Here is a 15,317-nt window from a genome sequence, read left to right as displayed (position 1 = left end):
TAATGTTAAAAATCCTTTCCGAATTTTACCGTCCTATTCGATTATTATATAAATTATTTAGCGATTTTTTCCTTAATTTTAAAGATAGCGGAATAAGCAAACATTATATAAACGTTGTAAAAATACACGGTAAATTCGCGGCACGATATATTAAACGTATAAAAGCGGGGTTTAAACGGGATATTTGCGATATTCGAAAACCAAACGGGTTTAAAAATAAAATCGATAAGCAAATAATAGATATATATGCCCCCCTAATTTCTAATATATCTGCGTTTATTGGGTTTATTATTTACAGCAAAGTAAAAGGTTTGTAGGAAATAACGTTTACGTGTTTTTTTATAATTATTTTTTTAATTGGTTATAAGTTTTGGTAATTTTGGGTAAAATTTCGGATAATACCGCTGCGATAAAATAATTTTTTACTATACGCCAGATTAATAAGGTTATCTTTTTTATTACGTTTAAATTAACCCTTTTCATATACGGCTTTAAACGTAGTTGGGGAATTAAGCGAATTTATAAAGAATGCAAACAAAATTATTATAATTTTTAAATTTATAATTAAATAAATATTTTTTTAAATTTATAATTAAATAAATATTTTTTTAAATTTATAAGGCGTTAATATTATTTTCCCCTATTGTAAGCAAAATGCGGCAAAGGTTTTGGGACCAAGGATTGCCGAATTTCCGTATTTAAGGGATAAAACCGGATTGGAATACGTATTGTTAAATATTTAAAGGCCACGACGATTCGGTTAACGTAATGGCCTTTTTGCCGGACGGCCAGGTGGTAGCATCGGCGTTAACCGACAAAACGGTGCGGCTCTGGGACGCGGCAACGGGGGCGCATCGCCAAAGATTTAAAGGTTATAACCATTGGTTACCGTAATGGCCTTTTCGCCGGACAGCCAGGTAATAGCGTCGGCGTTAGGGGATAAAACGGTGCGGTTTTGGGACGCGGCAACGGGGGCGCATTTTCAAACATTTTTGTTGGATATTGCTAAGATTTTCGCTTTTTATTCGTTATCCAACACGTTATTATTTACCGATTTTAGAATTGTGGACCTATTTACAAACTTTTTATTAAATGAACCGTTACCGCCACCCGATAAAACACCCTTATTTCCAATTTTTTATAATATTGGCCTAAATTTCGAAAAGATTTCGGTTATAATAAAGGATGCAAAAATCCTTTGGCTTTTAATCGAATATAAACCAACGTGTTTTATAATTTAAAATTCGACAATATCTTTAAATTATTTATCGGGTGGCGTAATTTGAATCGTAATTATTATAAAATAATATAAATAAAATTATAAAATTGTAATTGGTGGAATTTTATTATTTGATTCACTATATTTTTATATGGCGTGCCAGCGGAAATATGCAAAAACGTGAGTTTTTTAATATTTATTTAACGTTTGCTGTAAATTACATTTTAGATTTTACCACTTTTTTAAATCATTCAAAGTGCCCGATTAATTAATTAAGTCCAATTAAATACGTGGTTAGTAATTCCGGTTCGTTCACGATTAAATTTAATGTATAATGTAATATCCATGGAAAATGGCCCCACTGGCGCGCCCCATTATCCTTTAAATCGCTTAATTAACACAAATAAATATATAATATTGGCTGTAACCATTATTAATACCGTATAGGGCAAAAATTAAAACACGATGTATATTATTAAAAGGAAAATTATTATGCTCCAAATTATAATATATTTAATACGTTGTTAAAAGTATAAATAAAGGTATTAAAAGCAAATATAAAATTAATATAATTGTCAAATTGGGAAAATATATGAAATTTTTAGCCCAAATTAAAAAAATATTTTATTTTGGCCATTAAATATTAAGAAGCTTAGATTTCTATAGAAATTATTTTAGAATTAAGTAATTTATTTAAAAAGATAAAAATAATAAATTAATAAAAAACGGTGTTAAATTTCTAAAAAAAAGGTTAAGCTCACGATTTCATCAAAGATCATAGTTTATTAACCCCACTTTTTAAAGGGCCCACAGCGTACAGCCCCAAATATTTGCATTACAGTGGAAGGCGAAACGGGTTTCGCCAAATTCCATAATTAATATTTTTAATAATAATGGCGTGAACCCGTGATTTATATAGCTTGGTAAACCCCGCTCCTACCTAATAAATACCAACGGATAATTATAAATAAGCCCAGGCTCGGGAAGCGTTAAAACAGGCCAATTTTGTATTAGATTTTGCGGTTAACAACAAATGATTTAGCGGGATTATTTGCAAAGGAAGGGAAAAAACAATTTTATTTGAAAAAACTTTTAAACCGTGAAATATATTGGAAAATAAATAAATGTTGGAGGATGTTTTGGTGGCAGTTTTTATGGGATACGTGTGGCAAATTATAAAGTGGCGAATTTAAAAGCAATTAACAATTAAACGGTTTTTGGGTGTGACGGATAACGCCGATATAATTAACATATTACGGTATAAAAATGCAGTAAAGTTTATAAATTTACCTGGTAATTTTAAAACCTTTAATGGGTTTAATAAATTAAAAAAAAGTATTATTTTTAATTATAATTTTCCCAATAATTATTAAAAACCCGTTTTTATTTTATTTTAAAAAAAACCCGTTTAATATTATTCGATAAATTCGATAGAAAATTATTTGTTCTTATCCGAAACCCAAAGTTACTATTAATCCTGCCGTTATTAAATGGCCCGGTTGGTATTTAAAAAGTAGGTACAGGAAGTTTTATCCATTGGAAATAACCCAACTATTATTACAACCAACATTATTAATTTTATAATATTATAAATTAGTTTAAAACGTTATTATAATAAAACCAGGATATTTAATAAATAATATAGCATTAAAACTTGCTTAAAGGTATAAAATTATAGTATTAAATAACAAAATTTTAATATAATTTTTAAACGTTGCAATATAAGCGTTTATTGCCGGATTTTAAAGTTTAACGGTGCCGTCGTGGGAGGTTAACGCCAATTCGTGGCCGTCGGCCGAAAATATAATTAAATTGACCAATTTATTATGCCTTTCGAACGTTTGTAAACACGTATTTATTTTTAATCCAACCGTGGCCTTTGTAATAACGAAACCGGAAATTCGCTGTTATATATTTTATATTTTTCGGACGGCGTTTTTTTCCGGCGCGAATACGGTAATTAAATGGTAGATTTAAAAAAGCGATATTTCGATCGTCGAATAACAATTTAAAACAAAACGCCGCATATTAAAAAATAACAACGATATTATACCGTTATTTTCCGGTTTTAAACAAAATTAGCATATTCCGATATTAATAAAAAAGGAGTAAAACACGTACATTAAACAAATTTAACAGTTCGTTTACCATATTAATATTTTCCCGGATCCGCTTTATAATGGCTAATATTTCGAGCCAATAAAGCAAATGTTTTAACAAAAACCGGTGGATAATATCGTCGTTTCGAATCCCTAATTTGCTCCCGTTTTAATGTTGTATCCAATAACGACAGGCATATTAAACGTCCGGTGGCAGGGCGGTATTAATAATTTGTTTACTAATTTTAAACCTGGATATTTCAGGTTTACGTAAATTGCAAACGTTTTTTTTAAAGTTATTATTAATTAACAATAATTTAAAACAACGCCCCGCCAATTATTTGTGGGTTTTTTAAACGTCGACCCAAAAAAGGTTCCATCGCGATTTTCGTTATCGACGAGTAAATCGCCAAAAAATAGGTGGAGCAATTTAACGGGGGCGAGGGGATTATCCGAAATGTTGAAAATAAAATGCAACCTGTATAATTTCGAATTAACGTCGAATTTTATTCGGTCGAAAACGTATATTAATAATGCGGAAAAAAGAGGGTTGGCAAAAAGTATGATAATTTTAATAATATCGCAAAAGTATTTAATTATTTCGGCTTGTTTTTTTTTCGTACGTTTTACCAACCTTAAATTCGTACGTTTTAAAAAAGGCTGGTTTAAAATTAGGAAATATATCGCGTAAAGCCAAAACCGTTAACCTTTTTTTTTATATTTAATAATTTTATTTAATTGGGCCCAAAAATTACCAAATTTGTTATTAATAATAAAAGGGCAAGCCGTCGATACGAAAATAAATAATGGTATAAATATATCGACAAAATTTTTAAAATTCGCGTATGGGGGCCAATCGGGCGGTAACCCTAATTTCGATATAATTTTGTTAAACTTTAGCCGAATGCGGTTTAATTTAAAGCGTAAAAATGTAAAAATGTTTTTTATTATATTGGATTAAGAAATTTAATGGAAAACCAAATTTTTATATTTGTCGTAAATATTTTTAAAGCCAAAGCGGACAAGCAGTTCGGATTTGCTGGTAACCAGGAACCGGAAATAATAAAATTTAATTTCCTTAATTTTGGGAAAAAGACGAATAAAAATAATTACATTTTTTTAATTATATTTTCAAGGGTGTTTACCATTATAAAGAGCGGTCGGAAATTGGCGCCGTTATATTTGTTTAACGGCTTAAAATAAAGTTTTTCGAACTGTTTTTTTATAATTTTATCGGCGATATTTGGATTATTTTCGATTGCGTTATAAATATGGAATACCAAATCCGGCAGTTAATAGTGACGGACAAATTGGTCGATTATGGTGGTAAAAAACCTGGCGGTTTTACCGCGGTTATTTTCGCCTTTTTTAAAAAAAAAAAAAAAACTGGTTATGGGTATTTTGGTTTCGGATACCTTTTTGGTTACCGTCCGAAAAATGGTCGATTTGCCAGTTCCGGCCATGCCGCGCAAATAAAAAATGTGGTTCCCGTCGGGGTTTTTAATCCATTTATAAATATCGTCGAAAAAGTCCACGCGGGTGTTTGGGTGGTAGGTGGAATTGTGTTCGTTCGCGTGGTTATCGAATATAACGCCTTTTACGGTTGGTAATTTCGTAAAAATAATATCGCGGTTAATTTTTCGATTTTGGGTACTGCTTATTCGACGTTTTATGTAATTGGAAACCAAAACTTTCACGTATTTAATACTAATATATTAATAAACATTTTTATATTAATTATTAATAAGGTTAAAGGTTGGAATTAATTGGTTATGCCCATTTTTGGGGGTATAATATTAACGTTAATTAATCACCTCGATTAAGTGCTTTTCCGCCTTTATAACCTTGGGTGGAAGATTGTTTAAAAGATTATATGTATACGTTATAACAGCTATAACGATAAACCTTTACCAACTTTTATTAATATAAGTGTTGGTATAATTGCAAATGTTTCGGATTATTAAATATGGGGAACGGTTTAAAATACCGGCTGCCTTTATTTTAAATATAATATATTTGCTTTTTCCGCGTATTTATTTTAATAAAAAACGTCCTTAATTTTTCGGTTTCCCGAGATAATAATTCCGTAATAAATTCGAATAAAATTATTTTTGTTACGTTTAATCCTTTCCAAAATCGATTACGGAAAATAAATAATACTGTACAAATTAACGTTTTTGCTTATCGGATATTCGTAATCCGGTTTGGATAAAATATCGGCCTTCGGGCGGGAATATTTGCTTTTTTATGCGAAAATTTTGGTTTAGGTTCGCGGTAATACGTTTTTCGAAATTATAACCGCGTTTGGTATATTTAGTTTGGAAACAGGGAATTATATTAAGGATTTTTATTTGCGGTCCATTTAAATGGCCGTATTTTTTAAAACCGGCGTTTTGTTTGAAAACCCCAAAATCGTAATGTCGAATACCGCCTTGTTTATTTCCGGAAATATTTACAATAACGTCGCCAAACCGAATATTATTATATACGGTTGGAATTTTACAGCTAATTTTAATTATTATAACAAAACGCAGGTTCGGGAAATTACGGGCCATATCTCCGATTACGCTCGCCGCGGAATTAATATTTATACGGCCTTTGGGTAAAAACGTTATTACGACATTATAAACGCCGATTAAACGAATAAATCTATGTTTTTATTACTGTTAATTGTGTCGGCGTTATTGTGTTTTTCGTAGAAAAATGTCGCGGAAACGCTAAATTTAATTTTTATAACGATTATTTAACCAATAATATATTTGGCGCATTTTAATAAAATATAAACAACCGATTTAAATTTGCTAAAATATATATTTTAGCGATAATAGGAAATTATATAACCACGATAAAAAAGGAAAATAAAAATTAAAGTGTAATAGGCGCGAAACAAAATCGCGCACCCGAAAAATTTTAACCGCTGCCAAAATACCCAATAAACCAAATACCTTTTAAAAATACATCGGTAATTTCGCCTTTTAATATTATTTTATAATTAAAATAATTTGATATCGTTTTTGCGGTTTTTTTATATTTTTAAACCTTTTTTACGCATAGGAATTTAAAATCGCGATAAACGAATAATATAAATTATTGTAATAATTTTTATATATTTTTAACGTACAAAAAAAACTGTTTGTAATTCGTTCCATTATAAAAAAAGGGGGTTTGTGGATTTACAAAAGCTTTAAAAATTAGGCACCCGGATCGCCCGAGGATTTATTTAATTGGGGATTTTAACCCAAATACAATAATTATTATTATTTCAATATTTTGCGTTTTGTTTTTGTCGGCCGACCATAATTTAACTTACCACAACCGGTATTACCAAACCAAAATTTTATTAATTAAAATATAATATAATCGTTATTATAAATTTGTAATAATATGTAAGGTACGGAAAAAAAGTTAATGGGCGCAAATTCCAAAATTGATAAAATTGCTGCTTAATAAAATTTAAATTTTAATTTTTTATTTTTACAAAATTAATTATTATTTTGGTAAAAAACCGGCGTATGGTATTTTCTTTTTGGTTATTATAAATTTTGGTTAATTATAACTGGTTTTAATTATATATAAATTTACCCTCGGAAAAAGCAGGTGAAAATATTAGCGACGCGGTATTTATTGGGGTATTTATTAACGCCGAAACTGGTTAATAAAGTTAACAGCGTATAAATATTAAGGTGTTTACGTTTTTAAACGAATTGTTTCCAACAATAAAATTGGAAAAATAATCGCCCCCGTTATTTTTATTACCGTTTTAAGGCATAATAAAAAAAATTTGAACAAATATTTTTGCGGCGACGTTGGCGATATATTATAATGTAAAATAAAGGGTTCGGAGGTTTGGAAATAAAAAACGTTAAAATAATATTTTCGTTAAAAAGGTTTTAACGAGGTCGCAAATTGGAGTTTTTTTTGCAAATCAAGCCGAAATATTTGGGGTGTTTTGGCAAAAACGTTTAATTTATTCCCGAATTTGATTAATTAAAGAGAACGGATATTTTTTGGTCTAAACAAATAGCCTATTTTTAATATTCGCCACGTATAATTTATCCGGCGTTAGATTTTTTTTCTTGCTAAATAAAACTTTAGAAATGGTGTTATAAACAAGTTTTTCGTTAATATTTTGATAAAATAACATGTAAATAGTAAAATGAGTTTAAATTCAAATTGTATTAAAATGCTTAATAACAAACTTTTTGCAAATATTTACTTTCGGTTTTTATTAAAATTGATTTTTATTTTAATTTAATTTAACCTTTTATTTTTGGGATAAAAAATGAATATTTAGTTTTAATTTTTTTAATATTCTGGCTCGCGGTCGCGGTTTTTTACACGTATTACGTTTTTTAACTGGGCCAGGGTTAGAATAAGGCTAAACAAGTTTGGGTCGAGAGAAGTTGCTAAACGTATTTTTTAATAATGGCACCGGGTGGGTTAAATCAAATGTGAAAATAAAAAATCGTTCATATTATTTATTTATAACCAAATATGCGAGTGGGTAAAAAACGTATACACTCATGTAATTTTGAAACACGTAGCAGAAACTTTAATAAATTCTTATTACATGGTAAATAATTATAAATAAATAGTAAATATTATTTATATGCATATATAATATAAGCAAATTAATTAAAAATATTTAAATTATTAGTTTATTTAACCAACGTTATATTTGGAATTAATAACGAAAAAAATTTATATTTATAAATACCGTAAATTAAAACGTTTTAAATTTGTAAATTATGATAATTTAAATTTTTTAAACCGTGTACCACCCGGATTATACCGTTAATTAAACCCCAATTTCGAACCGTTATTTTAAACGACAAATATAATTACATCGAATATTAATATAATAAATTTATATATACCGCTTATATTATTTAGAATCCCGAAAATATATAAAACTCCTAGCGAAAACGAATTTGAAAAATATATCTTTAAAAAATTAGAAACTTATACCAAAGATTAAAAAGATTTAATATAAAAACGCGGGAAGATAAATTGGTGAATATTAATTTATATATAAATTTAAATAACAGGCTTTAATAAGTAGAAATATGATATTAATATACCATACGTTATTTATAAATATTATTATATTAATAAAATATTACCTCGAATAATAATATTTTATTTTACCATATATTATTAAAATAAAATTTCAGTTATATATTAATAGGCCTTTCGTTATATTAGTCGATTAATAAACGTTATTGTAAAATCACGTAAATATATTATTTATATTTGATTTAAAAGTTAAAAAAACAGTTTTTAAATATCCTTTTCGATTTATACCATTATTTAAGTAGGTGAATCACGTGTTATTAGCCCGTGCGGCCAAACCCGTGATTTATTATTTAATTTATAAATTAAACGCATAAATCCTTATTCTAATATAATGCGTATTATATTTACATTATTTACTATAAAAGGGCGTTAAATAATTTACCAATATGTTAAGCTTTATAAATTATATAAATAATAGTTTGTTTAAAATAAATATACTTTACTATATAAAGAGGGCGTAATAACCCGCTAATAATAGTAGAAAATTCACTTCAAAAGTACTTTCTTATTATTATTATATTTTTTACAGATTATAAGCCCAGTTTAAATTGTTAAATATTAAAAAAAAAGGAATTAATTTATTTATTTTTTTATATTAATATTTTATTATACGAATTTTAAAACTTATTTACGTCTATAAACCCACCCTTATTTATATTTATATAATTTCTTTAAAGCTTTTTATTGATATTTTTACTACCCAAATATTTACAATAATTTATATTTACAATTTATTAAGTATACATTATACGCACACACCGTGAATTAAATTTACGACCTTTGTAATATAATTTTACTAATATATTATTATTAATATTATTAAAATAGGAGCTTATACGTTTAATTTACTAATTAAATAATAAGTTACGGGTTTGGCCGTATGGGCTAATTATATGTAATTTATTTGCTTAAATAATGGTATAAAATGAAAGAAAATAAGGACTTTTTTTAAACTGTTAAATAAGATTTACCCCAATTATTTACGTGATTTTATAATAATATTTGCTAGATAATTAATATAATGAGAGGTTTATTATTATTAATCAATATTTTTTAAATAATATTAAACATTAAAATAAAGGGATAGAATATTAATATCGTTATTTTACAGATATTTAAAGCCACCAAAATATCCTATGTTTAATATTATTAAAGCCGTAATGTATTGTTAAAAAACATTTATTACACGTATAATATTATTTACGGACGTTACGTCAAAAGCCCAATAACCGTTTTAATAAATTTAAAGCCTTTAAACTTTATAATTTAAGCAAATTATTTTATAAATTATATAAAATAAACGTGATAACCGAGTTATAAATTTACAACGAACGTTATAATAGAGTAAAAATTAGTTTTAATATAATTTTGTTAGATTTAGAATTATTTGTATTTTTAAAAAAGCGAATTAACGTAAAATTCCTTTATAATATTTTTACAAACTTTTGAAAGATTTTGAAAAAATTTCCGTGATTTGAAAAAAATATAAATGTTTGAAATTATTAATTAATTTAACCCGGTAAAAAGGGAAATAAACTATTAATTGTAAGTTGAAAATATTTTAACAAATAAATATAAACCCATTTCGGTTTTTATAATATATTAATTTAAAAAGAAATTTAAAAGTTATTCAAAATCGTATAACGTTATTTTATTTGAAAAGTTAAACAGGAAAAAATAAATAATTAATAAAAATAAAAATCCAACTTATATTTTGAAAGAAATTATTTAAATTACCCCTTCCGCGAATTAAAATCTTAAAGGTTATACGGAATCTACACCGAAATAAAATTCCAATAAAAATAAAGTTTATTTAAATTTTAAAAAGGATTAATAAAATTATATTATAATATTTTCACACGAAAAAATAATATGAAAACCACAACGTATAATAGTTAATACTTGCAAATATATTCCACTATTATAAATTTCCAGCGATTAAATTAATCCGAGCTTAACTAAAATATTTAAAAATATATGGAATAAAATAAATGCTTTTTTAAAGGAAGTATATATTATTTTGGACGATAAAATTAAAGGACAAAAGCCGATTTTATAAGGTTACACTGCATTAAAAGTAAATAAATAAACAAATAAAATAAATAAACCAAATATATATATACAAAGTTTTTAATATTACGTTTTGTTTATATAAAACAAATAAAGTAAATTTATAATATAATTTAATGGTATAACTCGTAAAATAATAAATATAATAATTATATAAAATGTATAAATTCGATTCCCGTTATTATCCTATTTTTATATAAATGTAACAAAGTTATTTAAATAAATAATTATAAGCAGGCCCGCGTGGCAAAATTAATCAGGTGGTTTTACCCCGCATTTTCGGTAATTTAAATTGAAGATATTATGTTATAAAATCGGTACACGTATTTAATTCCAAAATTCTATACACTATTAATTCTAATAATTAAAGAATTAATAATGTAATTAATTATATAAATAATACAAATTTTTATCATCCGTTGGCAGACGGTTATTTTCCATTGTGCGGCTTAATTATCCCTACAAGCAATTTGCAGTTTTAAAACCTTGAAATTACTTCGTAACCTTTTTTAAGAATTATAAGCCCGGAATAATTTATTTAATTTTATAACGAGGAACGATTTCATCCATTAAATTATACCATATATTTATTTTGGATTAAATTAACCCATATACTCACCATAACCCTATTCAAAATTTGTATAACGGTGTAATTATTTCTACGATATTATTTCGACGTATTTGTTAAAAGTTATTTTTAATTTTTACCACTTATATTACCTTATTTTTAATTATTTAATTTATAATTAATTCGAGCGATATTATTATAGTTTTTATACTATTAAACAGCCCTGTGTATAAAGCGTTTAACAATACCATCCATATAATTTTAAACCCAGCTATTATTAAAATAACCGACAAATAAGTACAAAATAACCGTTTTCGACAGACTTCTTATAATTTAATTTACCGGTACCGATAATTACTTTATTTGGGCTATTTATATTTAAACCGCCTTGGAGTTTAAAGGTTTTCTAGGTATAATTAAAGGAAATAATAATGTTGATAATAACGGTATTATTTTAAATAATAATACCAAAAAATATTCTAATACCCGTTTTTAATGGACGAATATAAAAAATTTATAAGCCCTGGCCGTTATAAATATATTATGAAAAAGTGGGCCGGTTTACATATTAAAATCGCGTTACGGTATATAAGTTTGGGATAAATTAAAAATAATTTATAATTTAAAAGGTTTTATTTCGGATTATTTTTTATTAAGGGAACTTTTACGGCTACGTTAAACGCGTTTAATATTATTAGAGGGTGTTTAAATAAAAATAAATTATATATTAATTCAAAGTTTAAAAGTTTAATTGCCCAAAATATAAACCAAAGTTTACGTAATAATTGAAATAAATATAAAATGGATAATTTATTCAATAATATTTTGAACAAATACCGGGGGCAGGAAAATAAAATAATATTAATTATACGTAAGCAGAAAAACAAATAAATAAAATAATAAGTATAAAAGCGATAAAAACAAGGTTAATAAAGAGTCCAATAAAAAAAATAAAAACGAGTTAAAACGGTGTAAACATTGTAAATTAAATGGCCATATTATATTTCTTATACATTTTTACACTTTAAAAAGGCTCCCAAAAGGTGGTGTTTGTCGATTATATAAGACGAAATAAAAATAAAAAAAGAAATAAGAATAAGGACGTATTTATTAATATAATTAAATTTTCGCATTGGAGAAAAGGTTATAATAAAGAACCAATTATAACGTTAAACGATTTTATTACCTTTTAAAACGAAAATTAAATTAACGTAAGCTATACACCCAATAATAATAATAATAATTATTTTATCAGAAATATGATTTTTATACGCGTTAATTAATAAATAACGACGGGAAATAACGGTTAAATTTTTAAATAACGTATTTTAAAAACCGTTAAACATAATATTTAAATAATTTCTTTATAATTTCGGTCGTAACGTAAATATTTGGACGGATAATATAATTTTATTTGGAATCTTACAAATACAAAATTTAAAATATTTATATATTTCCGGGTTTTCATCAGGGCCGGGGGCAGTTAAAAAAAAAACCCCGCGTTCAAATTTGGGCCGCTGTTACGACCAAACAAGTTGGGCCAGCACCAAGGAGGCCAGGTGGGGTTACATCCCTCCTGACGACAATTAACCAAGGATGGTACCGACCGACAAAAAAAGGATTATATAAGAAAAGGGTCACGTAACCACACGTGACCAAAAAAGGGCGTTATAATTAATAAATGCCAAAAACCACATAGCACCCTTAGCAAATAATAAAAATAATATAACCGTTTACCAATATATCCGATATAGCGAATATATTACTACCAGAAATATTAATTATATAAGGCACGCTTATTACCATGTAAATAAAATTTAGTTTAGGATTATTTAATAATAATTAATTTATTACCTATTTAGGAATCGATTATAATTTCACCCCAATTATTAAAAATCCCAATTACCCAATTTAAACGTTTAATTGTTTCAACCCACTGTATTTTACCTTAAAAACAGGTTACCCGATATTTTAATCGTAATATTTTAATTACTTTTGTTTAATATTTTGCTTTAAAGCATACCGAGCAATATTCGACAATATATTTTTCCAAACCTCCAAAAACAATACCCCCAACACCCCTATTACAACCGGCAAAACGGCCCAAAAAACCCCTATTCGACCAAAGGACGATAACGATAATAAAAACGAGGAAAACCAGCTCCGCAAACAGGTTAATTAAACCAATAAAAAATTCCGCGAATAGACGCTCCGCGCGATCCAATTTTAAAAGGAATTCCAAATTTTCCGAACCAGCGTTAATATTACTTTAACCCCTTTTAACGGGCGCGAAAAATTTAAATTTAACCCCTTAACCACGTTCGATGGCACATCCGGATAATTTAAAAGGTATTTCGTATAAGTACGCATTTACTAAACGTTTTATTTGGAAATTTTCCGCAGTGAAATAAAAAAGGTGGTACACGCGGCCATTTTCCTCCGAAAATAAACCTTATTTTGGTTCGAATTTTTATTACAAAAATGGCTTAATATACCCCCCGAAAAACGACGTTAAAAAATTACCGATATTTTTTTAACCTTCGCAGGGTACGAACGTATTCTCCATTCCTTATTCCAAGAACCCGATAAAAAACGATAAACCGAACGAGATTTGGCCGATTTGCGATAAACCAAATTAACCTTTGTTTATACAGCCGAATTTAAAAGATTGGCGATAAGGCTGGATATAACCGAAAAAATTAAAATCTTTTAATTTTATTAAAAATTAAAGTTAAAAATGAAAAACGAAATATCCAAATTCGACCGACCCGAGGATTTTTTCGAATACGTTAAATTTGCTATTAAATTTAATAACCGGATTTACGAACGCCGATAAAAGAAATAAGGCGGATAGCGAATATTCGTTACTTTAATTCGATAAGCCAACACGGGACGCAAATACCAACATTTCTAACCGACATATTATAAAAATAACGGTAAATGGTAATAACCCCGTTATATGGCACCCCAAATTTATAATATAGTATATGATATTTATAGTGGACCAATGGACCTTAATGTTATACAATATAAAAAGCCCCGCAAGGATTCCAAAAATGGCAAATGCTTTAAATGCGATAAAATAGGGCATATCGCGAGAAATTGCTTTGGGAGTTAGAATAATGCCCCTGATTTTACCATCGATTTTAAAGGCAAGCCCGAAAAACCACGAGGATTTAACGCCATTAACCATTAACAAATATAACCCGACCAATACAATTTAATAAATTGGACCACCTATTACGATAATAATTATATAATTTATAATAATTTTAAAATGGACGTAGGATGGTATTTTTAAAAATTACGAGGCACCCGAATATTGGCAGTGGAAAGCCGAATACCTACAGGAATAAGGCCACCAATTAATTTATATCGATAAAACGCCATTTTACCCGAATTTACCGATTCGAATTTTTTAAAAAATTCGGATACGGAACCATTGGGACAAACCCACCATATTAAAATAACCAACCAACTTTCGACAAAAAAATTTTCCAATAATATTTTAAACGAAAAATTAAACGACGAAAAAAAAATAATATTAAGCCGTTATAACGCGGAAGAAGTTAACGATTTTTACAAATACGATAAAAAACAAATTAATTTATATCGAAACGATTAATTAATCCAATTTCCAGGATATAATTTAATGTAATAAAAATAAAATCCTTTAAGAAACCCGGATCCCACGTTTAAAAACCACCCGATATTTAATATTAAATACCCAAAATACCTTTAAATTTTTTGGGCTAAATATTTCCGAAATAATTGCGGAATCCACATAAATAAGAAAATTTACCACAATTTTTTCCTTCGACGACAATTAATTACCGGAATTAACCAAATTTATACGATTTAAAATTTACCCAATTGGGAAATTAAAATTAGATTCCGAAACGAGCCAGTAATTAATTTTACGCTAAATAACGAATACCCTATAATATATTGCAACCAATTAAATTTCCCATAGTACGAATATATACGTAATATATATAAAATTTACATATTAGCCAAAATATAGGATTAGTACGTACGAAAATAACGATATTAAATACCCGTTCCCATAACCAAAATCGTATAAGACCCGAAAATAAAAAACAAATAAATACCCACGAGCGTACGTAGAATATCCGCACCAGGCAAATATTCCTTCGACAAGGTAATAACGAAAAGCAGCCTCGTACCCAAAAACAAAAAAAATAAAGATTTACGACGCAAGTCCAACAAGCCAAAAAATTAAGGTAGCCAAACGGTACAGGGTACCGGAAGGTAGAAATAATAA

The 15,317-nt window shown here is 27.4% G+C and overlaps 3 protein-coding genes across 3 annotated transcripts; 1 reads left to right on the top strand and 2 right to left on the bottom strand.

Moving 5' to 3' along the window:
• Positions 1-768: 768 nt before the first annotated feature.
• On the top strand, positions 769-1,241 carry PgNI_11989 (uncharacterized protein; the record flags this gene model as incomplete). The annotated part of the gene is made up of 2 exons (XM_031131947.1): positions 769-890; positions 914-1,241. 2 exons carry the CDS (start codon positions 769-771, stop codon positions 1,239-1,241), a joined length of 450 nt encoding a protein of 149 aa, XP_030977274.1.
• Positions 1,242-4,610: 3,369 nt separating this feature from the next.
• PgNI_11988 (uncharacterized protein) lies at positions 4,611-5,044 on the bottom strand (the record flags this gene model as incomplete). The annotated part of the gene is made up of 3 exons (XM_031131946.1): positions 4,611-4,681; positions 4,706-4,971; positions 5,016-5,044. 3 exons carry the CDS (start codon positions 5,042-5,044, stop codon positions 4,611-4,613), a joined length of 366 nt encoding a protein of 121 aa, XP_030977273.1.
• A 442-nt stretch (positions 5,045-5,486) lies between these two features.
• On the bottom strand, positions 5,487-6,965 carry PgNI_11987 (uncharacterized protein; the record flags this gene model as incomplete). The annotated part of the gene is made up of 2 exons (XM_031131945.1): positions 5,487-5,967; positions 6,901-6,965. Coding segments are annotated over 2 exons (546 nt in total), but the record flags the coding sequence as incomplete, so codon positions are not given.
• Between the last annotated feature and the right edge of the window lie 8,352 nt (positions 6,966-15,317).

The sequence above is a fragment of the Pyricularia grisea genome, assembly GCF_004355905.1.
Source record: "Pyricularia grisea strain NI907 chromosome Unknown Pyricularia_grisea_NI907_Scaffold_8, whole genome shotgun sequence".
NCBI classification, from domain to species: domain Eukaryota; kingdom Fungi; phylum Ascomycota; class Sordariomycetes; order Magnaporthales; family Pyriculariaceae; genus Pyricularia; species Pyricularia grisea.
This window is presented reverse-complemented; position numbering and strand designations above follow the sequence as displayed.